At 36.7% G+C, this 25,874-nt stretch overlaps 3 protein-coding genes and 1 long non-coding RNA gene across 5 annotated transcripts; all 4 read left to right on the forward strand.

The window, feature by feature from the left end:
- Window positions 1–216: 216 nt before the first annotated feature.
- On the forward strand, window positions 217–4,437 carry LOC106370650 (protein NRT1/ PTR FAMILY 1.3-like). Its single transcript, XM_013810648.2, has 5 exons — window positions 217–316; window positions 411–628; window positions 2,367–2,908; window positions 3,273–3,720; window positions 4,052–4,437. Exons 1-5 carry the CDS (start codon window positions 232–234, stop codon window positions 4,424–4,426), a joined length of 1,668 nt encoding a protein of 555 aa, XP_013666102.2. The 5' UTR covers window positions 217–231; the 3' UTR covers window positions 4,427–4,437.
- Window positions 4,438–12,525: 8,088 nt separating this feature from the next.
- LOC106423016 lies at window positions 12,526–13,126 on the forward strand. 2 transcript variants are annotated; one of them, XR_001284562.3, is made up of 2 exons: window positions 12,526–12,666; window positions 12,831–13,126. It is a non-coding gene; the product is annotated as an uncharacterized LOC106423016 (long non-coding RNA). The 2 variants fall into 2 exon arrangements; XR_007317013.1 differs by having other exon boundaries at window positions 12,563–12,666; window positions 12,784–13,126.
- A 1,565-nt stretch (window positions 13,127–14,691) lies between these two features.
- Window positions 14,692–19,507, forward strand: LOC106372400 (ER membrane protein complex subunit 1). Its single transcript, XM_013812606.3, has 12 exons — window positions 14,692–14,925; window positions 15,149–15,276; window positions 15,363–15,425; window positions 15,503–15,624; window positions 15,710–15,825; window positions 15,923–16,727; window positions 17,305–18,024; window positions 18,098–18,319; window positions 18,394–18,489; window positions 18,568–18,762; window positions 18,848–18,961; window positions 19,034–19,507. Exons 1-12 carry the CDS (start codon window positions 14,825–14,827, stop codon window positions 19,292–19,294), a joined length of 2,943 nt encoding a protein of 980 aa, XP_013668060.1. The 5' UTR covers window positions 14,692–14,824; the 3' UTR covers window positions 19,295–19,507.
- Window positions 19,508–24,408: 4,901 nt separating this feature from the next.
- On the forward strand, window positions 24,409–25,603 carry LOC125579060 (U-box domain-containing protein 25-like). The gene has a single exon (XM_048742398.1). The coding sequence runs from the start codon at window positions 24,568–24,570 to the stop codon at window positions 25,480–25,482; it is 915 nt and encodes a 304-aa protein (XP_048598355.1). The 5' UTR covers window positions 24,409–24,567; the 3' UTR covers window positions 25,483–25,603.
- Window positions 25,604–25,874: the final 271 nt, after the last annotated feature.

The following is a 25,874-nucleotide window of genomic DNA, read 5'->3' on the forward strand; positions in this document are numbered from 1 at the left end:
AAGGTTTGGACTATGACCAGAAACGCTTTCTTCCTAAAAGCCTGATTAGCTCTCTCTCTCTCTCTCTCTCTTTTAATGATAAACGTGATCAGCTTCTTTCCGTCGGATTTGTATTTATATAAGACGAATTTTATACAAAAAGATTCCTTTCGCAAAGTTGTCATAATAAAATGTGTAGATAGGCATATATTAATACTATAAAGACTCATAGAACACCCAATAGAAACCAACATGGATCAAGAAGCTCTTCTCGTTGGAAAAGCTACGGACCAGCACCCGGAAAAACGCACTGTTTCGACCATTTCGTGTATTCTTGGTATAGTCTCGTCTCGTATATGTATCTATATACATATACATGTTTCTTTGTAGGATATATATATACATAAATTTTGTTAAACGTGTTTGGATAGCAAGTCAGGCTTTGGAGAAACTTGCGTATTACGGATTAGTACCGAACATGATACTTTACTTGACGGTGGAGTACGGCATGGGAACGACGGAAGCGGCCAACATCCTCTTCCTCTGGTCTGCCGCCACCAACTTCTTCCCTCTTATCGGAGCTTTCATCGCTGATTCATACACGGGTCGTTTTCCTCTTATCGGATTTGGATCCTCCACTAGCCTTCTGGTACATATTTTACAAATTACGAAAACCACAATAAGTTGATTTAATTCGTTCTTTCCTCCTCTTTCTTAGTCTTTAATTTTTATTCTCAAAGTATATTTCAAAAAAAAAATATTTGACCAATGAGTTTTAGAGTATTCACGGCTTGTTTATCTTCTTTTTTACTCCGTGCAGTCATATTTAACTAGTATTACAGTGACTTATAGTTGAGTTACATATTCAGTTTTGTAATCATGCAAGTAAGTGTTTTTTTTCCTCCATTTTTCCGTCACTGTACAAGAAATTAACTAATGATATGAATTAACGTTTGATGTAACTCCATCTTTTTGTCAACAATGTAGCTTCTGTTTTTTTTTTTGACAATGTAGATTCTGTTTAAAATTCCTCGTTTTCTAATAAAATTCAATAAAGTTGTCACGTAACTATTCTACAATAAAAGGTACTAGATTTTGACCCGCACGCCCGTGCGGGTCTATTTTTTTTAAAAAAAATATGATGATATTTGCTTCTTATGTCACTATTTAGGGTTGAGTAAAAAACTTGAATTCGAAGATTCAAACCGATCTTAATCCGAATAAGTAGTACTAAATCCGAACCAGAATTGATTAAATATCTGAATTATTCAAAATTTTGGTATTTGAATAATTGAAACCTAATCCGATCCGAACCGAATTATTTTGGGTATCCAAAATAGATTTATATACTTATATATATGATACTTTTAAGTTCGCATAAATGCTTGAAAATATATACACATAATTAAACGTAAATATCTTAAATAGTTAAAAAAATACTCAAAACTCTAAAAATACTTAAATAATTATTAATTCTCTATCCAAATATTTAAACCAAACCTATTTAAATTGGTTATCCAAATTAGAACCAAATCTTCAAAGATCTGAACTGAACACGAAATCCCAAAAAGACCCGAAAACGAATCCGAACGTCCACCCCTAATCACTATTATATATATCCTATATGTGTTATCATAGGTTACAAAATATGTGTTATCATATAACTAATCGTATTTTATACGTACCATCAAATAAGTTTTCTTATAATTAATAATATTTTATACGTACAATCATATAAATAATCACATATTATATTTTAAAACTTAATGTGAAATATAAAACCATAATTTAAGTTGGTGTTTGAAATTGGATTTTGTATTGTATTTTTATTATATATATTTAAAAAAAATTATAATAGTTATTGGAAAATATGTTAGTAAAAATCAAATTTTGAATATATGTATATTTTTGAATGAATTTTTGATATAAATTAATTTTAAATTATTATTTTGATTTGAATATATATATCAAGTAACATAGATCCATTACTTTTTAATATAATGTAATGGACTTTCAATTTTTTTTAATAGCATAAGCCCATTATTGTTTTTTCTAATTTATTGCTATCCATGTTTCCAAACAGTACTATTTTTTAACTACTATTCATATTGCCAAACAATCCCAATGTGTACTTCAACTTTAATAATATAGATTCAATAAAATTGCATCTTGTCATCTCTTATTTTACCACCATATTTTATTTCAAGAGTTTTGTCCTATCTTTTCAATTACTAACAATAAATAATTATCCTAATGATGTAACCATCACTTGCAAAATATATTACAAAGGAGTGAATGACGATTGCATATATGTATTCCATAATGGATACGTAAGTAACTTCTAACTGAACCCTTAATGAATTTTATTCACTTTCCTTATTGTGTAGGGAATGCTTTCATTATGGTTGGCAGCAATGATCCAACCAAAATGCGACAAATCAATAGACGTATGCCAACCAACTACACCATTCCAACTTCTTCTCCTATATTCATTTTTTACCCTCACATCTATCGGTGCCGGCGGCGTTAGGTCCTCCTGCTTAGCCTTCGCCGCCGATCAGCTCCAACTCAACAGCACAACACGTATCTCCACGACAGCACTAGAAACCCTGTTTAACTGGTATTACTTTTCGGTCATGCTCGCTTACTTTCACTCCGAATCGTTGCTCGTCTTCGTTCAGACAAAGTATGGCTGGCAAATCGGTTTTGGAGTCTCTCTCGCTGTCATGGCTCTATCTGTCGCTATGTTCTTTGTGGCTTCTCCGTTTTATGTCAAGTTTAAGTGTGGGCCTAGCCTCGTTTCTGGACTTTTCCAGGTTCTTGTTGCTGCTTTTAGGAACCAACATGTTGATTTAGCATCGGAGGAGCATGTTATATCGTACCATCACGAAACAGGACCTTCATTTTCAATTCCAAGCCAGAAATTGAGGTATATTAGTTTACTATTCAGAAATAGACAACTATTGATACTTTGCGTATAATGTTAAGTACGGTCGAACTTTATTTAGTACTCATAAGTAGAGAATAATGTTATGGTCTAGACTACATATCAACCCCCTGTTAAATGCATCGTTTTGATACACAATACAAATTTTATTGTTGAATTTATCCGACTTTTTTTTCTAAAATATTTTGTAGAGTAAGATATTTTGACAATTCAATACAAAATCTATTAAATTTGATGGTGGTACAGTAATAGTTTTCTTTAAACTTCTTTTTTTCTTTTTTTTTGTTGACTTTTTCACAATTATGTAAAGAAACTCATATTTTTGAATTATTTTTTCTGATTATAGGTATTTGAACAAAGCTTGCGCCACCAGTAACCCAAGGCAAGACCTAACCCTAACAGGAAACTCACAGAACCCATGGAAGCTGTGTACTGTACAACAAGTAGAAGACTTTAAATCTCTAGTCAACGTTCTACCAATCTGGTCAACGGGAATCATCTTGTCACTTGTTACAGCTTGTCAAGCCTCCTTCATAGTTCTTCAAGCCAAGGCCATGGATCGTCGCACTTTCATCAAGGGTTTCGAGATTCCTCCGGGATGTTATGGCGTTTTCATGATCATCTCCTTCGTGGTCTTCCTTGTTATTTACGATATTGTTGTCGTCCCGTTGGTCTCTTGGGCTCTAAGAAAGCCTAGACTGGGAGTTATGGTGAGAATGGGAGCTGGGATTGCAATATCGGTGCTATGCATCTCGACTCTAGCGATAGTGGAGTATGTTAGAAGAAAAAGAGCTGTAAGTCTTCATTATGGTTTATATCTCGCGCGGTTCTATAACACAAACCGATCGGTTTAATCTCGAGATAATGACGGATCTGAAATTTTAGGAATAATAAATTAATTTTTGAGCAAATAATAATAAATATTTATTAATAATTTTTTTTAAGAATATTAAAAAATGATTTGAAAACTTATGTTTTTGTATAAATAATCTTCAAATTTTTTGAGGAGCACAACCAATCTTCTATGTAATGTGCCTATAGATCCGGCCATGTCTCGAGACATTGTAGCTAAGCTGAAATTGAACATCACTCGACTGTTTATTTATTGTGTGGTTGATTCACTAGAGAGAGGAGGGAGGTACGATGTTGTCTGCGATGTGGCTATTACCATACATGCTACTAGGAGGCATTTCGGAAGCACTTATATCGATAGCACAGAACGAGTTCTTCTACTCCGAGCTTCCCAAGTCCATGTCAAGCGTCGCCACCACACTCTCCGGCCTCAACATGGCCGCCGCAAGCCTCGTCTCCTCCTGGATCGTCACCGCAGTAGATACAGCCACCTGCCGGAGCTGGATCACAGAGGATATAAACGAGGGACACTTGGACTATTACTATTGGCTCATGACAGCATTTTCTCTTCTCAATGTTGTGTATTTTGTTTGGTGTAGCAAAGCTTATGGTAAATGTAAAAGTGATACAGATAATTCAATAAATTAGTTATGTAAGTAAATCAAAATAAATTACAGTACGAAATAATTACTAAGATAATTTTTCTCAGCTTAGTTAAATTACAGATATAAACGAGTGGACTATTACTATTGGCTCATGACAGCATTATCTCTTCTCAATGTTGTTTATTTTGTTTTGTGTAGCAAAGCTTATGGTAAATGTAAAAGTGATACAGATAATTCAATAGATTAATTATGTAAGTATCTATCTATCTATAATAATAAAGGAGAGTTTTCTCCCTCATTATGATGCCACCTCACCATTCAGCATAGGGCATTTTAGGACACGTGTCAAGACACTTAAACTTTGCGAACTTCGGTTAATAATGGGCTACAAAACTCAACTCAAGCCCAATCTCAGCCCAAGCTCTAAACACTTTGGATCCGATAACACTGTCTCCCTCTAGAGCGTCGTCTTCTTCGTTCTCCATCCCACCTCCGATCGCAAAAAACATGTATAATGCTTTTGTTTCTCATTGAAGCTACTTCATAACGTCTCTCCATTAAATACACCTGTCCAGCTTTTCCACTACGTCAACTTCAATGAACCCTTTCTCAACTTCCATCGCAAATCCCTAATTCCTAAGACTTTAAATAAGGATGAAGACCTCTCTAATTCTCACTCACTACAAGAAAACACGCCGAATTCCGACGGAGATTCCGACGCACGACACAGCCGTCGGACACTTTGGACGGAATTCTGACCGATTTCCGACGAAAACAAAAAATCTGAAGTCGTCGGAATTCCGTCGGCTAATTCCGACGAATTTCCGAGAAACCAATGGTCGTCGGAATATTCCGACGACTTTTCGACGATATTCCGATAAACAATATAACCGTTGTAGTCGTCGAAAAGTCGTCGGAATATTCCGTCAAATTTCCGACGATATGCCGATGAAAAGATATAACCGTTACGGTCGTCGGTATTCCGTCGGTATTTTCCGACGAATTTCCGACGAACCAAGTGACCGTTGCCGACAAATAAATATGACCGTTTTATAGCCGTTCGAGATTGGAAAATACTGACGGAATTCCGACGGAATGCTTTATATCTGTCGGTATTCCGTCGGAAAGTCGTCGGATGTCCGTAAGCAATTTCATATAAATGCAACCCCTCCTCATTCATCTCATTCACACCTCATTCTCTCTTCTTTCTCTTTAGTCATAACAATTCCGTGAAAATCATGTCTTCAGGAGCTTATTATCGTTCGTGGATGGATAAACCTCATTTGGATCCCAACACTAATTTGCTTACGGAAGAATACGTTCAAGGAATTGGAGAATTCATGAGGCTTGTTCAACAGCAACCGGATGCAAAAAGTGGTATGTTAAGATGTCCCTGCTCTACTTGCAATAATAATAAGGTTATAAAAGAATTTGATGTTTGGACTCATTTGTATATGAAAGGGTTTTCACGTAATTATAAAGTTTGGTACCTTCATGGGGAAACTGGTTATGAATATGGTAGTACTAGCGAACCTCAGCCTGTTAGTGAACTTCAGCCTGATATTAGGTTAGAAAAACCTAGAACGGATATAGATTATGGTGTAGGTACTGAGCAGATGGTACATGATCATTATAGAGGGGAAGAACCAAATCCCGAATCTAGGAGATTTTTTGATATGTTAGATGCAGGAAAACAACCTTTGTATCAAAATTGTAGAGATGGTCATTCAGTCTTATCATCTGCAACTAGATTAATGGGTATTAAGACAGACTATAATTTGGCTGAAGAATGCATGGATGCGATTACTGATTTTGTCAAAGGTATTCTACCTGAGGATAACCTTGCACCGGGTTCATACTACGAGGTTCAGAAACTTGTAGCCGGTCTTCAACTACCGTACGAAGTGATAGATGTATGTATTGACAACTGCATGATCTACTGGAGAGCGGATGAGACACGAAATGTATGCAAATTTTGTGGGAAACCTCGTTATCAGGAGACGAGGGGAAGAGTTCCGATCCCGTTCAAAAGAATGTGGTATTTGCCTTTGACGGAAAGATTGAAGAGGTTGTATCAGTGTGAGCGCATAGCAAAAGCAATGAGATGGCATGCAGAGCATTCCACAAATGGTGAGATTAGACATCCTTCAGATGCGAAGGCTTGGAAACATTTCCAGTCAACATATCCAGAATTTGCGGAAGAGAGAAGAAATGTTTATCTTGGATTATCTACTGATGGTTTCAGCCCGTTTGGAAAGCATGGAAGACAGTATTCTCTATGGCCAGTTATCGTGACCCCGTACAACTTACCACCGAGCTTGTGCATGCGACGAGAGTTTTTGTTTCTCTCAATTCTCGTCCCCGGTCCAGATCATCCTAAAAGATCACTAGATGTGTTTCTTCAACCACTGATATATGAGTTGCAACAACTATGGGCACATGGTTTTGAGACATACGATGTTTCGTGCAAAGAAAACTTTCAGATGTGGGCAGTACTTATGTGGACAATAAGTGACTTTCCAGCATATGGTATGTTATCTGGATGGACAACACATGGGAGGCTATCATGTCCATATTGTCAAGATGACACCGATGCTTTCCAACTAAAGAACGGAAGGAAAACGTGTTGGTTTGACTGTCACAGACGATTTCTTCCACCTGATCATCCATACCGCAGGAGTAAGACTTCGTTTACGAAGAACAAGCAGGTGTTTGATGGTCCACCTGAGGAAGTTAGTGGGGAAAATTTGTTGAAGCAGTTTAGGGATTTTGATGCAGAAAGGACGCCAGATGTAGGTGGACATGAAAACATTCGAGTCAGTGCGGTTGGAGAGCTACATAACTGGCACAAAAAGAGTATTTTCTGGGATCTGCCATATTGGAAGACTCATCTATTGCGGCATAATTTAGATGTCATGCATATTGAGAAGAACTTCTTCGACAATCTGATGAACACAGTCCTTAACATCCAAGGTAAAACGAAGGATAATTTGAAGTCAAGGTTGGATTTAGTCGATATCTGTGATCGTTCTGAACTTCACGTTGATGAGAACGGTACGGCCCCTTTTCCCATTTATCGGCTGGATGGTGCTAGAAAAGAAGAGTTCTTTGATTGGATTACAGATAAAGTGAAATTTCCTGACGGATATGCATCAAATTTGGGGAACTGCGTTGATAGAAGCGAAGGAAAGTTTAGTGGCTTGAAGAGTCATGATTGTCATGTAATTATGCAGCGCCTCCTCCCGTTTGCTTTTTCAGCATTATTGCCACGTAATGTTCATGAAGCAATTGCAGGGATAAGTGTTTTCTTCCGCGACTTATGCAGCAGAGTAGTGACTGAAGAGGGTATTAATAATTTGAAGACAAACGCACCAGTCAGCATGTGCAACCTTGAGAAGATATTTCCTCCATCATTCTTTGATGTAATGGAACATCTTGCTATTCATCTCGCAAGAGAATTGGAACTTGGTGGTCCTGTGCAGTACAGATGGATGTATATTTTTGAGCGTTATATGCATCATCTGAAGAAGATGGTCAAAAATCAAAGCAGGGTGGAAGGATCTATAGTGGCACAGGTGATCAATGAAGAAACTGCAATCTTTGCTGAAAATTATTTTCCACCAGAAGTGCATACAAAACACCGAAGACCTGCTCGGCATGATGACAGAGGGGAGAGAGCAACATATCATGTTACTGTCCCAAGCATGTTCAAGGAAATAGGACGACTTAGCGGAAAATTCACGAAGCGCAGACTTACGGACACTGAGCACGCTCATTTGCAAACATATTTGCTCACCAACTGTGAAGATGTTCTACAATATGAGAGGTAAAAATATTTTTTCATTTACATTGTTAGATTAATATTCAATAAATTTATTTCATATTGATAATATTTTTGTATATAGTGTATATATGGCGGAGTTGCGTATGACTCACAGGCATGCAACAGAAGATGAGCTTCAACAACTTAGAGATAACGGATTTGCTGTGTGGCTTCGTAGTTATGTGAGTCATATATCATATTACCCTATGCAAATGAGTAGTTTAAATTTAATATAAACTAATTAACTTTTCACTCATATATGTTTTTAATTTGTAGGTGAATGATGGTTTGGCCAGAGGTTTTGTGTTCGATGATTGGATACGCGAATTTGTGCAGGGACCAAACTATGTGGTCAAATCATATCCAAAATTTTGTACGCGAGGATATGCATTCACAAGGAAAGGTCATTCTAAGACAACATATGATGCTGGTGTTTCATCTTCTTCCGGTGACGATGTCTACTACGGCAACATAAAAGAAATATTGGAAATCCAATTTCCTGGAATGGTCGGTATAGTGCGACGAATTACCGAGGACATGTGTTTTTAAAAAGTCCTCGGTAATTCGTCGCAATATACCGACGACATTACGACGAACTCTGTTAGTTCGTCGGGATGTCGTCGGTATATTGCGACGAATTACCGAGGACATGTGTTTTTAAAACATTTCCAACATAAAAATCTATAAATTTATATGCCAAAACTATGAAAATAATACATAATAAGTGTTTAGTATAGTATTAGATCGGAACCGTTCAAATATAACAATTCATAAAAATATTTATGTATGCATATCACATGTTTTCATAACATCTCATCTTAACACTCATATACTTATACAATCACATTCATCTAATCTTACACTACAAAAAATGTTGTTGTATAAATTCGTGTTATCAAAACATTTCTACTGTTAAATCTTTATGAAAATACTATATATATTATCAAAGATTTGGATTTTGCTTTTAGAAACTTGTAACCAACCCTTAAACACTAAGTCGTCAGTATTCCGTCGGAACGAGTCGTCAGTATTCCGTCGGAATATACTGACGAACTTAATTCCGTCGGAATTGTAATTTACCCGGGAAAACCAAACCGCGTGAAATTTTCGCGGACCGCCAATTGATATATATTTAATGATACCGACGGAATACTGACGAACCCGTGTCCGTCGGAATTGTTAAATATAATTACTCATCTTCTTCCTTCTTCGTTATTTCCGCCTGCGGCTCTCTCTCAATTCTCTCCGCGATTTCTCTCCCTTTCACGGCGATTCCGGCCGTTCTCGAGCCCCCATCACCGGTGGCCCCCATTCCGGCCCCCAATCATCTTCTCAACCCTCATATCTCTTCCCCAAACCCCAAATCATGTAAGAATCATCCCAACCTTGTTTTATCCCAATTTTTTAGGGTTTTGGAAGTTAGATCTCGGATTTTAGGTTGTTTGATTGAAGATTTTAGGATTGAATGGATAGTTTAGGATATATAAGTTAGGATTGTTGTTTGGATTGTTGTTTAAGTTTTTTTTTTGAATTATTTTGTGTTTTTGTTAAAATTCAAAACGTTTTCCTGTTTTTAAAACGTTTTTTGATTTTTAAAAACGTTTTTCAAGTTTCCAATAATAAACTATGTATAATAAAACGTTTTTAAAAAATTTTAAAAATATTTAACAACATTTTTCTATAATTATAAAAATTTATAATTTTGTATACATATATATATATAAATCATGTATAATAAAAAATTTTAAAATTTTAATAATTTTTTACAAATTTCCAGTAATAAACTATGTATAATAAAACGTTTTTTAAAAATTTTAAAAATATTTAACAACATTTTTCTATAATTATAAAAATTTATAATTTTGTATACATATATATATATATATATATAAATCATGTATAATAAAAATTTTTAAAATTTTAATAATTTTTTACAAATTTCCAGTAATAAACTATGTATAATAAAACGTTTTTTAAAAATTTTAAAAATATTTAACAACATTTTTCTGTAAATATATAAATGAAAACATTAAAAATAGAAATGGTTTGAAAAGATTTTTGATAAATTAATTTTTTTTTAGGTCCGAGGATGTACCCCGCCCCGCAGCCCGTCTTCGACGTAGTTCGGTGAGCAGTTCCCGTGCATCGGGATCGTCTCACGAACAAAACTCGGTTCCCGCATATATTCCCGCTCCAGCTCCCGCTGCCCCTCCCGCTGCTGCTCAACAGGATCCGGGGGTCATGCCAGTTGATCTATTGGTTCAACAACCAGGTCGAGAGCATCTCCCGGTTCTCCATCCCAACCCACGACGAGGACATAGCACTTGGTTAGTATTTTTTTTAATTTGTAGTATTATGTTTTTTTCCATTAATTAACTTGTTAACTAACTTGTATTTTTTTTAAAGGTTCACCAAGTCGAAAAATGGCATTAGCAGGAGCATCAACCAGATGATGTACTCCATGCTTCGTTTTGGATATTCAAAGTGGAGTGTGATTCCTTTCGAAGAACGAGAGTTGTGGTTTCGTCAGTTTGCGGTAAACTCTTCATTTTTTTAAAGTATTTACATTTTTTAAAATATATTTACTTATTAAATTATGTTTGTTTTGTAGCAAGAGTTCAACTGGCACTCCGATCTCACGGAAACAGTCCGTAAGAAATTCAACGAAAAAGCCATGGACTCTTATACGAAGCAGATAAACGCGTGGAAGACAGTTTGGCAGAAGAACAAGAGGCCACGGTTCATCAACGGGACGGTGTGGGAGCAGTTGATAGCTCATTGGGAGAAGGAAGAAACTGCAGAGACGTCTTCTAGGAACTCCAAGAACCGGAAGAGCGATCGTGGCGGGAAAGGTATGTATGTGCACAACCTCGGCGCTTGCTCTATGTCTACTAAGGAAGATGAACTTGTAAGTTTTTTTTAATTATTTATCTTTATATTTTTTAAATAAATATTTTATATATTCCTTGGCTAATAATGGCGGTTTTTTAGATCGAAGAAAATGACGGTAATCCCGTTGATCGTCTCCAACTCATTAAGGTGGCTCACACTAACAAGAAGACAGGTCAAATTCAGGATCCCGTGATCAAAGGTGTCGTTGATTTGGTGGAAGCTGAAATAGCAACTCAATCTCAGCCTCTCTCTGATGACGGCGATTCTACGGGAGCTTCAACCAACTTGTCCCTATTGCAAATAAATGAGATGGTTGAAAAGGTAATTTTTTTTATTAATATATTTTTTTTATAATGTCGATTACTAATTTGTCTATATTTACTAACTTTAAATATTTTTGTAGGCGGTTCCTAAAAGGAAAGGAGGCCGTTTAGTTGGGTTGGCCCGCCGTGCTTCTTCGTATCCGGCGTCTTCTTCGCAAGCTCCGTATGCCGATCCCATGATTCTCGAGGAGCTACATGACAAAGATGAACGGATTGGGGCATTGGAGGAGCAGAACACCACTATCCTTTCGGAGAATGCCACTATCCGTTCGGAGAATGCCACTATCCTTGCTGAGCTGGCATCCCAGAAGAAGTTCAACGCCGAGATAATGCAGAAGCTAGATCGTTTGATGTCTTCGAGTTCTTAGTTTTTTTCAGCTTTTTAAAACTGTCTGAATGTTTTTTTCTTTCGTTTTGCATGAATTTTAAATTTTCTGAATGTTTTTTTTCTATTTCGGTTTGTATGAATTTAAATTCTATAATATTATTAGTTTTAAATTTCAGATTTTATTTATTTATTAATTAATTTTTCATATAAAAAATATATATAAAAATGCAAAATTAATTCGTATTATTAAAATTGACATTTTCCGACGAACTAAGTTCTCGGTAAATACCGACGGAGACTGATTCGTTGGTAAATACCGACGGATTATGATTCGTCGGAAAATACCGACGAATGGTGAGTCGTCGGAATTTACCGACGAATCGTAATCCGTCGGTATTTACCGACGAGTCATACTCCGTCGGTATTTACCGACGAATCAGACTCCGTCGGTATTTACCGAGAACTTAGTTCGTCGGAATCTTCGGAGGATCCGTCTCCGTCGGTATATAGTTTTTCCGATGAACTCTAGTCTCGTGTGTCCGCATCGGAATATTGTCGGAAGTTCGTCAGAATGTCATTTCTCGGTATTCGTCAGAAAGTCGTCGGAAGGTCTGACGAAATTCCGACGAATTCTTTTTTTCCGACGAAATGATACCGACGAACGCCTTCGTCAGAAATGCGTCGGAATAGGCCTTTTCCGACGAACTTCCGACGATTTTGGCCATCAGAATCTCTCTGTTTTCTTGTAGTGACTAATTCAAGATTCAATTATATTCCTTCTTTACAAACAGTACAGCTACAACCATGGCTTCATCCCATATCTTTTTCAGATTTGAAACCTCCTGCGTTTCTGGGAAGCACACCAAGTCAAGAGAGGAGAGCTACTGGGAGTCTACATGCTCATGCTTGATGAATAGGTCAAGCTCTTTCATATACCTTCGATGATAGATAGAATCTGATTTTATTATGTTGCTTCTCTGATATTTGTCAAGCTTCTCATGATTTTTAGTTTAACCCTCATCGCTCCTCCACAGATTTCTTTCAATTCAATATCAACAAGTGTGGTTTACTGATTCTTTAGGAGGAAAAGAAACTGAGGAAAGTGCCGAGGTTCGCTAACGCTTGTGGAGCCATCACGACAACCAAGAAAGGAGCCATTCCAGCTCTTCCTTCAGACAGTGAAGCTCTCAGCTTTATTAAAGACCACCAGAGACGTAGTAACAACCCTTTTAAGTTCAAAAATTGCGCTTCTTATATTGTAGTAATTGCTCATGATTCTTATTTGAGATAAAAAAAAAGATCTCAATGTTGTATCTCTTCTGTTTGTATCCTTCATCTCTTGCTAATAGAAGAATAAAAAGAGTTTGTTCTTTTTTTTTGCCTGAGCTATGTACTTTCCGATTGGTCTGTCTGTTTTGTTTCCACATGTTTCTATGTGAGAAGCTTTAGCACAGAAAGAGCTCCCTCGAGTTGACCTAAAGAAGAGAACATCTTCCGTGTTGGCTACATCAGCTGCCTTAGAAGCTTGCTAATTGGCTCTAGACATGAGAAGATCCTTGGGAGAAATAGACGGAGCCGTTCAAGTGATGCATATCATCACTGCTTGGGTGATCACGTTCAAGTAATCAGCCGTTTTAGCAGAGGAAGCCACCAAAGAAAAAAACATTAAGCAAATCATGGGCAAAGATACATAGAGAGCTATGAGGAGATTAGCAAAGGAATATTACTTTTATTCGAGTTTATAGCAAATTCCTTCTTCTGGGAAGTATATCAACAAACTCAAACAAAAAATCTTATAGAGATATTCAGACATAAAATACTAAAAGTGTAATAAGCTCTCAACATAGCTTACTCAACTTAAACAAAACTAAAGACATGACAATGAATCCAAACATTATCATCCACTAAAACACAAGCAATTCTCATGTGTCACTAATTCCCAACTATTATAAAAATGCAGTCTATATAAATCACCCAACCTCTACAGAAAAAAAAATGATTAAACAAATATAAGTTAAATTAGCAGAAGCCTCATTATATGATTCAATTGGTTTAAAAACTAAGCACCCTAAGAAAAATTTAAAATAAATAGTACAAATATTGTTGCTTAATTAAAATATAAGAATCCTGAATAAAATTATGTTTTATTGCCAGAATTAATTTCTTACCAAAAATCAAATAAGAAAAATATATGAACAAAACTTCATTATAAATGTTTAAATTCAGATTAGTCTCTAAAATAAAATTTCAAATGCCGTTCTTTCTATATACTGTCCACGTTGTACTTAACAATATAAATATATTCTCTAAATAAAACATCAACTTTACTTCATGTTTAAATTCCAACTAAATTAATTTTGTTACGACCTTTTTATTCTACTTTTATTGAATCGATTAATTAAAACCATAATGTTATTCCACTTTGAACTAAGAGACTTAAAAACAAAGTAATACACTACAATCGCTAACTACTATCAAATAGATCCGGAAAATATCATTCTCTTTCAACATATTTTCATTTTCATATTTTTGAACATATTTTCTTTACAAAGACAATAAAATGAATTGTAAATTTTTGTAAAAATAAAATATATGAACCCGGCGCGTAGCGCCGGAATACCACTAGTATCAAAATAAATTACAGTACGAAATAATTAGTAATTACTAAGATAATTTTTCTCAGCTTAATTAAATTACAGAGGATATAAACAAGTGGACTATTACTATTGGCTCATGACAGCATTATCTCTGCTCAATGTTGTTTATTTTGTTTGGTGTAACAAAGCTTATGGTAAATGTAAAAATGACCCAGATAATTACATAAATTAATTTTGTAAGTATCAAAATAAATTAAAGTACGAAATAATAACTCAAGATTTTCTGATTAATTAAGCTTAGGATATTTTGTTCTTAGCCTTAATTAAAATTAAAAGTTAATTCGCTTATATTAAGATTCGACAGAAAAAAACAAAAGAGAAGACTTTAGCTTGCTCCTCCCACGATTTGCTTTTTTTCCAGACCAAAGCTCCCTTCTCTCTCACCAGATCTGTTAAGAAAACTAAACCAGCAAACGCCATGGCTATGGCGCTTAGGTTGTATCTTCTCCTCCTCGTATTCTTATCATCTGCGATTGTATCTTTCTCCCTTTATGAAGATCAAGTCGGCCTCATGGACTGGTAACTCTTCTTAGATTAAACCAATCTGCACCGTTGTCTTATAGTAGTTTAGATCTTATTGTTAGTTAATTAAGTGATAATATGATTTCGATTCGCCAGTGAATTTGAGATGGGATCGGGTAAAGCTACTTGCTTTAGGCTACATATAGATGTTGATTTGTAAAGATATGATTGAAAGAAGTAAACTTTCGTTGAGAATCTCACTCTTGTTTGTATTGCGTAGGCACCAACGTTACATTGGGAAAGTGAAGCACGCAGTGTTCCACACTCAGAAGACTGGGAGAAAGCGTGTTATTGTCTCAACCGAGGAGAATGTTGTTGCCTCACTTGATCTCAGACATGGAGAGATTTGTAAGAATAGTTATTTTGATACTATCCATGTTCAATCTTGGAGTCTCCTTTTCTTACTTTTTTTGTTTGTTTTGGGTTACCTGCAGTTTGGCGACATGTTCTCGGGACAAAGGATGCTATCGATGGAGTTGACATTGCCTTGGGAAAATGTAAAGACTCATGTCTTGATGTACCAAACACTGTGTTTGCTTTCACATTAATGTACCACTGTGTTTGTTTTCTTCAGATGTTATTACCCTTTCATCAGAAGGAAGTATGGTAAGAGCATGGAACCTTCCTGATGGTCAGATGGTGTGGGAAACGTCTCTGCATAGCGCACAGCATTCAAAATCACTCTTATCGGTGCCGGTTAGTAATATAAACCTAGTAGTTCTGTTATCTGTGTCATCATATTACTTTGGTTTCTTGTTTATGAATTAGATCTGTCTTGCAGGTCAATTTGAAGGTTGACAAGGACTACCCTATTCTTGTTTTCGGTGGTGGGTACCTTCATGCTGTTTCTCCTATAGATGGTGAGGTTCTCTGGAAAAAGGATTTCACAGCAGAAGGGTATGATAGCATTCACTTTTTTTTTATTTTATTTAAACGAGATTGCTTCAAGTGCAGACATGCTTACTTTCGATTTGCTTCATGGTGACTCTTACAGGTTTGAAGTTCAAAGGGTTCTTCAACCTCTTGAGAGCAGTATAATTTACGTGCTGGGATTCCTTCACTCATCTGAGGCTATTGTTTACCAGATTGACTCCAAAAGTGGAGAGGTTGTGGCAGAAAAAAGTAAGGCGTTCCCTGGTGGATTCTCTGGCGAAGTTGCATCAGTTTCAAACGATAAGGTCGTTGTTCTTGACTCAACAAGGTCAATCTTGGTCACCATCAGCTTCGTAGATGAAGAGATCAGCTTCCAGAAGACTCTTATCTCAGATCTCGTTGAGGACTCCGGAGAGGCTGAGATTTTATCTCCTCTTCTTAGCAACATGCTCGCTGTAAAAGTAAACAAACGCACTATCTTCGTGCGTGTCGGTGACCAAGGAAAGCTGGAGATGGTAGACTCGTTATCCGACGAAACAGCAATGAGCGATTCGCTTCCAGTTGCAGACGACCAAGTGGCATTTGCCTCGGTTCATCACGAAGGGAGCAAGATTCACCTCACGGTGAAACTCGTGGACGACTTGGATACTGTGTTGCTTAGAGAGAGCATTCAGATGGACCAGCACAGAGGGCGTGTGGATAAAGTTTTTATCAACAACTATATCAAGACGGACAGGAGTAATGGGTTCAGGGCGCTTATCGTGATGGAAGATCACTCGCTCTTGTTGCTGCAACAAGGGGCGATTGTTTGGAGCAGGGAAGAAGGATTGGCTTCGGTTACTGATGTTACGACGGCGGAACTCCCTGTGGAGAAGGATGGTGTTTCAGTGGCGAAAGTGGAACACACTCTCGTTGATTGGCTTAAGGTATGAATGTTCTTGAACCTATGTTTTGGATTTTCTTTACTTACCATGGAGTTGTGGCGCATAAGATAATAATAGTCATGGGCATATTATCTTGAAAACCAAACCGGAACCAAACTGAAAAACCTGAAACCGGACTGAAATTTAGAAAAGCCTGAACGGTTCCTATTTTTCTAAACCCGAAAAACTGAAACTGAACTGAGACGGGTATGAATATTCCAAATATAATTAAAGACTAATTATTTTAACTTTTATATATATAAAATATAATTTATAAATAAAAAATATCAAAAAAAAAACTAATCACCTGAATATTTTTGGGTTTAACTCAGATTTTTGGACTTTAAACCCGAACTATTTCTAATTCAGTTCCACTTTCGGTTTTATAAAAAATAGAAACCCAACCCGAACCCGACATTATCTGAACGGATCGTAAAAATGTCTGGTTCCTAAACAGGTCCTAAACACCCGAATAACCTGAACCGAATGGAAACCCCAAATGCCCAGCACTATAAGCACTATAAGATAAAGCACATTCTTCTTGTTTTCTCACCCTTATCAATTGATCTTTTTTTTGTAGGGGCACATCCTGAAGCTCAAGGGGTCCTTGCTGCTAGCAAGCCCAGAGGATGTGGTAGCAATTCAAGAAATGAGGATGAAGAGCTCTGGGAGGAGCAAACTAACCCGTGACCATAACGGCTTTCGTAAATTATTCATAGCACTTACTCGAGCTGGAAAGCTTTATGCTCTGCACACTGGAGACGGGAGGATTGTCTGGTCTACGCTGCTAAAATCTCCAGCCTGTGCACGCCCTAGCGGTATTAGCTTGTACCAATGGCAGGTCCCTCATCATCACGCCATGGACGAGAATCCCTCAGTTCTTGTAGTTGGCAGATGCGGATCAGATTCAAGTTCCCCCGGTGTGCTTTCATTCGTAGATGTGTACACAGGGAAGGAGATTAGCTCATCAGATATTGGCCACTCCGTTGTTCAAGTTATGCCTCTTCCGTTTACCGATTCAACGGAGCAACGTCTGCATCTGATAGCTGATACCGATGGACATGTTCACTTGTATCCGAAAACCTCAGAGGCTCTCAGCATCTTTCAACGCGAGTTTCAGAATGTGTATTGGTACAATGTGGAGGGTGATGATGGTATTGTCAGAGGACACGGTATGAAGAGCAGTTGCTCTGGTGAGACAGCAGATGAGTACTGCTTTACTACAAGGGAGCTTTGGACTGTTGTGTTTCCTTCGGAATCTGAGAAGATCATTTCAACACTAACCCGAAAACCAAACGAGGTATTAAATATTGGTTTTCTAGTCATCATATGCTTCAGTTTATTAAATGTGTGAGTTGATTGTATGTTTCCAGGTTGTTCATACGCAAGCCAAAGTCAGCACAGACCAAGACGTGTTGTATAAATACGTATCGAGAAACTTGCTGTTTGTGGCCACTGTGTCACCAAAAGGAGCTGGTGAGATTGGTTCGGTTACACCAGAGGAGTCAGCACTTGTAGTATACCTCATTGACACCGTCACTGGGCGTATACTGCACCGTTTGTCACATCAAGGCTGCCAAGGGCCAGTTCATGCTGTAACTTCTCATCTCATATCTTTTTGTAAATAGATTCAATGCAACTTTCTTAACCTTTTAAAAATTGTTTGCAGGTGTTTAGTGAGAATTGGGTTGTTTACCACTACTTCAATCTTCGAGCTCACAAGTACGAGGTTACGGTGGTTGAGATCTATGATCAGTCCCGGGCGGTATGGCTTCATATCCAGAACATTTTATAACTTGATTTGAATGTTCTTTGCTCAACATTGTAAAATTTTTATTTGCAGGAGAACAAAAATGTGTGGAAACTTGTTCTAGGAAAGCACAATCTAACAGCACCAATCTCTTCATACTCAAGACCAGAGATGTTCACAAAGTCGCAGTCATACTTCTTCCCTCAGTCCGTGAAAACCATCGCGGTGACATCAACAGCAAAGGGTATCACTTCAAAGCAGCTTCTCATTGGTACCATCGGTGATCAGGTTTGTAGATTACATATCACATATATATATAATACTTTACGGATTGGAATTGGAAAACTGATAAATATTCCAATGAATGATTTAGATATTGGCACTTGATAAACGGTTTGTGGATCCAAGACGGACACTTAACCCCTCACAAGCTGAGAAAGAAGAAGGAATCATCCCTCTCACGGATTCATTACCCATAATTCCTCAGGTTCACTTATATTTCACAGTCCTTGTTTTTTCGATTGTATCAATTCTTATGCGCTTTTGTTATGTTTCACAGTCATACATCACACACTCCCTCAAAGTAGAAGGTTTAAGAGGCATAGTAACAGCTCCAGCCAAGCTAGAGTCAACAACACACGTCTTTGCCTATGGAGTGGATCTCTTCTACACAAGGCTTGCTCCTTCAAAGACCTACGACTCCCTGACAGACGATTTCAGCTACGCACTTCTTTTGATCACGATTGTGGCTCTCGTTGCAGCCATCTACATCACTTGGGCCCTGTCGGAGAAGAAGGAACTAAGTGAAAAATGGAGGTGATTGGATCCTTCAGAAGTTTTAAACCCTCTCTTTGGCTTTTCACGGTTGGAGAATGTTCATGGAAAAAAAAAATATTGGCTTAACTAAATTCTTAATGTTAGGCTTTGGAAATTGAGTACTTAACATATTCTTGCTTGTGACTTCTGTCACATTAGTCTTGCGTTGAACCTTTTGAAATTTTGAAGTTTATAGATTTGACTCATAATTTTGAAATTGAGTACTTAACATAATATGTTTTTAATGCATACAAAAAAAATAAAATATTTTTGATAAAGAATGAAAAATTTAAACTCACTTTATATTTTAAAACTAAAAAATGAAACAATTTTTTTTGAAAATTCACATGTATTAACGATGGAAGTAGCAATCACAAATTATTTTTTGAGAAAACCAAAAGTTTATAGCTAATGGCCGGACTTTAAATTTTAGACCCAAAATATTTCCAAACCAGGCTAAACCGGATTCAATCTAAGTCCGTTGATATTTGAATCCGGTTTAGCCCGGTTTGGAAATATTTTGGGCCTAAAATTTAAAGTCCGGCCATTGGCTATAAAGCTTTTGTTTTTTTTCGAAAAATAATTTGTGATTGTTACTTCCATCGTTAATACATGTGAATTTTCAAAAAAAAAAATTGTTTCATTTTTTAGTTTTAAAATATAAAGTGAGTTTAAATTTTTTTTCTTTATCAAAAATATTTTATTTTATTTCGTATGCTTTAAAAACATATTATAAACAAACCAAATTTAATAAGATTTAAATAATAAAAATAAATTAAAACTAAATATATAAAAAACAAAATTTATGATAAATTTGGTCAAACGTTTCATATTTTGTCTTTTCAAATAAAAATATGTTGTACATCAAAAAAAACATACATTTGCAAAATTTAAAATGTGACACTTGTAATGATCAAACAATAAAATGCATTAACAACTTTTATATTTTCTTTATTACAGTTTGGAGGAAAATATTAAAATAGCATATCAATACTAATAAAAGTTTTGATTGAAGAATGATAATCTAATAATATAAAAAATTGTTCGGTTCCCTCCTGCAGTGTCCACGTGGAAAATCTTTTTTATTTTAGAGGCGACGCGTGTCTGTCTTCGCAGCACTTCATTTATGTTGTATTTATTTGGGCTTCTAACGGTTAGGCTTATTTTTATTGTTATTTTGGGCTGATGAATTTGTATGTTTAATGCTGCCCGACGGTCCATGAAGGAAAACCCTAACTCATATGAAGGGGAAAAAAATTTGGGGTCGGACACTCCTCTTCCTTGAGATGTGGCTTTTTCTTCAAGTCCCCTCTCCCACTACGTAACATTTAATTTTCTCTACCACTACCTTCTATGAATTTCAGTGATCAATCCTATAAATAGTGACGATAAATTCCCCAAATTTCATTGCCTCACACAATTCCTTCATATTGCTAAAAAAAAAGCGTCTTCACCACAAATAATCATTCACACAATTGCTTCCTGCACAAGAATAAGCTTAAACAGCTGGAATGGTTACTTCCCACCCCACTATCCGATGTGAAAAGGTTGGCTTTCTCATCTTCCCTATTATTTTCCATTTAAAAATTGTGGTCACTGATTATCTTCACCCTATATATTTGGTTAGCTATATGCAACAACGTACAGATTTAGATTCAAGAGTTCTCCCTATAGGAAAAGTTAGAGATGCAGTACTGAACACATAATTTTCCGTTTTTTGTAGGATTGATACGTCTAAAAATCCAAATGAGTTTTTCAGAGAACACCATTTACGAAAATGGAACCCATGGACTGAGTCAATCATATAACGTAACAAAATGTTTTATAGTTATTGGATCTTTTGTTTGAGAGTGAAAATAGATGATGAAAGATGAGATAATGTTGATGTCAAAGAAGTTTAATCCACATCTCTGTTTTTATTTATTCCTTTTGTTCTGTTATCTCTTATCTGTCTCAAATCTAAATCATATTTAAAAAGAGACTGTCTCCTGCTTTTAACTCCTCTCTGTATTGATTTTGTGAATAAACACGTTTACCATTGCTTTCAGGAAGTGTAAGATGATTCCTTACGCTGCTGGTGTCATTGTCCCTCTAGCTTTAACCCTTTTGTTCCGCAACGCTAAGAAAGACGAGAAACGAGGACGTCGGTGGAGAGCCAGGTCATACCGTTAGGAACCACCGGTTCAAAGATCCCGTCTGGGAAGACATCTCCACTCTCCCAGAGCTCTTCGAGATCTCGTGCAAGAACCACAGCTACAGGTTTTCCCTCGGGACCAGGAGGCTGCTCGCTAGAGAGGTCGAGACTAGCGAACACGGGAAAGTGTTTGAGAAACTTCATTTGGTGATTATGAGTGCAAGACATTCGGGCAGCCGCTTGAAGCTGTGTGTAGTTTTGCTTCTGGTTTGGTTCAGATTGGACACAAGTCGGAGGAACGAGTCGCCATTTTTGCGGATATGAGAGAAGAGTGGTTCATTGCGTTACAGGGTTGCTTCAGGCGCAACGTCATTGTGGTTACTATCTATTTATCTTTGGGAGAGGAAGCTCTTTGTCACTCGCTCAATGAGGTTAGCTCTTTGCTTCTCTTCTCTGTTTGGCCATTTAAGTTAATTTAAATGGAATACATTATATTTGACCAAGCTGAGTTATCTTTTTTACATTTCTTTTGCAGATATGTTGATTGTGTTCATGGCAACCCACAAACAAGAAATATAGAGTTACATCGTTTCTTGAAGCTGAATCACCGGTTAAATTTTTTTGTTGTAATGGTAAAGTGGTTGAATTGTAGTCCTAAACAAAAGTATAGATCGGAAACAGAACTAGATGGAGAGATATCTTTGAAGAAGACATTAAGCTTAATGCCTGGCTCCGAACCAGCGTTCAAGAGAGCTGGAGACAATTAAAAATAATTGCGGTGTTCAACAACATGCAAGAAAAAAAACAATTTCTATATGTCTTCATCATCTTTATTGTTTAGTTGAATATTTTTTAGTTCCATAAAATAAAAAAAAATTATTTAAAATATAAAATTAACTACATTGATTTTTTTTAACAATATCATAATTCATTTATAAAAACAAAAAATAAATAAATTAATTTTTTTTGTTAAAAATAAATAAACAAATAGAAAAAAAACAAAGCTATTTACTTAATAAAAAATAAACAAAACCGCGTTTTAAAAGTCATAGATTACATCGAAGGTATTTTCTTTACAGCTATGCAACAACCTTAAAACATTTGGAATATTTGAACTATAAATTACTTAATATACATGTAAGTGTTCATTTATAATAAAAAGAAAAGAAAATAGATTTAGACTATCAAAATTTGAATCAACTATCCTATATCAAACATGAACTGTAACAAAATGCAATCATATAATGCCCAAACCAAACTTGCACATTATAATCATCATAATCAAATTCCCACTCTTGAGAGCTCAAATAAGAGCAACCCACAACTAACCAACCAATCATAGATTCTTAATTATCAAAAAACATACAACAAAAACGATCACCTACACCTCATTCACCCAATGTAATATGTTATACGCTGCAATCTATTAATATACTTACAAACAAGTAAATCAAACATAATTAATCTTAACATACATAATTCTTACACACACCCTAACTTTATGTAAAACCATAAACGCTATTACATACTGTTTTTACAAAAGCTTACATAAAACACACGCAAACAAAAAATACAATTATATAGTTACATACTTCACACATCATGTTTACCAATTTCATTTTACTTACTTCTATTGCAATTTGATCAAACAATCTTTTTACCTTTCCCACTCAACAATTTAGCTAAAAGAATTGATTTCTTCAGTCAGCCTAATAAAATAACTTCGGTACTCTATCAAACGGAAATTATATAGCCGTAAAGGTTTCTCTTATGATCCATGGGTTTAACAAGGTTTCTCTATTGTGTTTGATTTTGATCAATTTAATTTATAATGCTCAAGATTTAAATTTAGAGAAGTGTTAAAAGTATTATAACACTATAAAAATTTCAACTCTGAATCAAATCAGCGATTATACTGAATATGTTGATCACATATCGTTTTTAGTTATATAACTAAAATTTGATGTAGACAACACTGATTGTTTAACATAATCACACTCATAACTAAATGAAAATAAAAGAAAATTTACACACAAATTATATCAATGATAAAAACTAATACATCACATCATACGGGTAGCGCGGACCACCATAGGTAAACAAAATTCTCAACACTCAATTTCTTTCTCTATAACTATGACTTTCAAAATTTCCCATCAAAATCACTTAAATGGTGCAAGTGTGTAAGGCATAAAGTTGTAAGCTAGAAAAAACCAGTGAATATACACACTTTCTTGAAGATTGATTTAAGAAGATAGGCTAAAAAAGTTCATATAAACCCCACTCAATAAGTATTTATATTTAGTTATATCTTTATTAGTCAGTCCGTTTACATTTCCAAATAGTACTTAAGCTATTCGTCTACACAAGAAATATACACACATTGCATTTTTCAATAAATAATATTTGAATTCTTAATAGTAACTAAATATAGAATTCTTAATGGTAACTAAATATCTGACTTTCTTTCAAAAGTGTTGCAACAGTTCTAATAATAACTTTCTCATCTTAAATAAATTGCAACATCATCAAACGACTAATACAAAATCACCACACCATTGTAAACTACTACAAATGGAATTATCTTTTATCATAAGTAATATTTTTGGATCAAAACTCTAAGTGCGAACGTAAAATTAGTTTTTAAACAAGAAGATAAACACTGTTTGGCATAATAAAATTGTTTTTATTATAACTTTCCGCCCGTAGGGCGGACCGACCCTAGTATAAGTTAAAGTATAAAACTTCAGGTTTTCGGATTGGTTCTAGTTCAAATAGATTTATACCTAAAATATCCAAAATTTAAATGGGTATATCCCGAAAGACCCATTTTTTTTTTGAGCTTATAAAACTAAATCTAAACTCAGTAGTATTTAGGACTGAGCAGATTCGGGCTGTGTACTTCGGCTCTACTCGACATGTCTAACCGTATATATATTCCTAGATCCCTTGCATAGTATACATGCCAATGACAGTAGTAATAATAATTATTATATGGTTTAATACGAGTGATAATCTTAGGAAGAGTCCATGTGTAAACGACCTGACAAATTTGGTGCGAAACAATTATTTTTCGTACTATTTAAAGAAGAGACACTTCGCTTCACTTCACTTAATAAGTGCTCCAATCATTTATTCCAGCGATGATGAAAGCAAACCAGAAAGCGAAACCACACGCGCCACCGCGTCCTCTCTTCTCCTGCGGCTTCTTCCGCCGCTGCACACAGTCCGTCCTCAGTCCAACCTCTCCTCACCGTAAGCCGACCACCACCCCTTCCTCCTCTTCGTCCTCATCAACCTCCACCTCTCAAAGCTTCACTCAATGGCGTTTCCCGCATCACGCTGACCAAACTCCATCCACCGTCACTCTTCCTCCCACTCCTCCCCCTCCGCCGCCTCTTCCGGTCGCCACCACTCTCCAAGAAACGTTCCAGATCGCTGAGCTTCACCTCGCATCCGTCTCCCAGTCCGACAAGCTCCTCGCTCTCCAGCTGCTCGAGCGAGTCGTCGTACCCGACCCGCCGTCGGATCCGACTTGTCCTCCGGGTCTCATGCGAGGCCTCGTCTCTTGCCTCCGCAGCAACAGCCTCGTAACCGCCAAATACGTCACCAAGATCCTCCTCGCGCTCTGCCTCGCCGAAGGTAACCGTCACGTGGCGGTCGAGGCGGGAGCCGCTCGAGCGGTGGTGGAAACTGCGGCGGGGCTAGAGATCTCTGCGGTGGAACGCGCCTTAGCTGCGCTTGAGCTCATGTGCACGACGGCGGAAGGTGCGGCGGAGGTTCGTGGCCACGCGATGACGGTGCCGGCCATGGTGGCGGTGATGGCGAGGCTGGCCGGGAGGGGGAGGGAAAACGCCATAAGCATACTTGCGGTTGTATACGGAAGAGGAGGAGTTGACGGCGAAGAGATTGCGGTGGCGCCGGCGGAGGAAGTGGCGAGGGCGGTGGCTCTGGCGCTTGAAGGAGAGTGTACGGCGAGAGGGAGAAGAAAAGGGGCTCACCTGTTGAAGACCCTTGAGGAATATGGACGGTTAGATCTGAGTCAGAATGGGTCATGAGAAAAAATAAAATCTAACGGCTGAGATTATGTCAGATAAAATAATTCTGAAAGCTAGTTTGATGTCACGGGCTTGTTGTTCTTTTGTTAAAGAAGTGTGGGCCTCGGCCTCTGTCTCCCCCTTTCTATGTGCATAATGCATAACTAGACTTTGATCCGCGCGCCTGCGCGGGTGTATATTTTGAAAAATATGTTGATATTTGTTTTTCATGTAATTATTAGGATTTGAAAAAATGAATCTGAGGAACATAACCGATACCGATCCAAAAATATAGTACCAAACCCAAACATAAATTGATTAAATATTCTAATTATTCAAAAAAATTATTTAGAGAACCGAATCTGATCCGAACCGAAGTATTCGGGTACCCTAATTTATATTAAATAGATTTA

This window comes from Brassica napus, chromosome A10, assembly GCF_020379485.1.
Source record: "Brassica napus cultivar Da-Ae chromosome A10, Da-Ae, whole genome shotgun sequence".
Taxonomy (NCBI): Eukaryota; Viridiplantae; Streptophyta; class Magnoliopsida; order Brassicales; family Brassicaceae; genus Brassica; species Brassica napus.

What these genes read in the sequence shown, in the direction of transcription:
- LOC106370650 (XM_013810648.2), top strand. Translation starts at nt 232, where the DNA reads ATGGATCAAGAAGCTCTTCTCGTTGGAAAAGCTACGGACCAGCACCCG. An exon ending in ATTCCAAGCCAGAAATTGAG is followed by an intron (nt 2,909 to 3,272) that starts GTATATTAGTTT and finishes TTCTGATTATAG; the next exon opens with GTATTTGAACAAAGCTTGCG. An exon ending in ATGTTAGAAGAAAAAGAGCT is followed by an intron (nt 3,721 to 4,051) that starts GTAAGTCTTCAT and finishes TTGATTCACTAG; the next exon opens with AGAGAGGAGGGAGGTACGAT.
- LOC106372400 (XM_013812606.3), top strand. Translation starts at nt 14,825, where the DNA reads ATGGCTATGGCGCTTAGGTTGTATCTTCTCCTCCTCGTATTCTTATCA. An exon ending in CAAGTCGGCCTCATGGACTG is followed by an intron (nt 14,926 to 15,148) that starts GTAACTCTTCTT and finishes TGTATTGCGTAG; the next exon opens with GCACCAACGTTACATTGGGA. An exon ending in GCCAAGGGCCAGTTCATGCT is followed by an intron (nt 18,320 to 18,393) that starts GTAACTTCTCAT and finishes AATTGTTTGCAG; the next exon opens with GTGTTTAGTGAGAATTGGGT.
- LOC125579060 (XM_048742398.1), top strand. Translation starts at nt 24,568, where the DNA reads ATGATGAAAGCAAACCAGAAAGCGAAACCACACGCGCCACCGCGTCCT.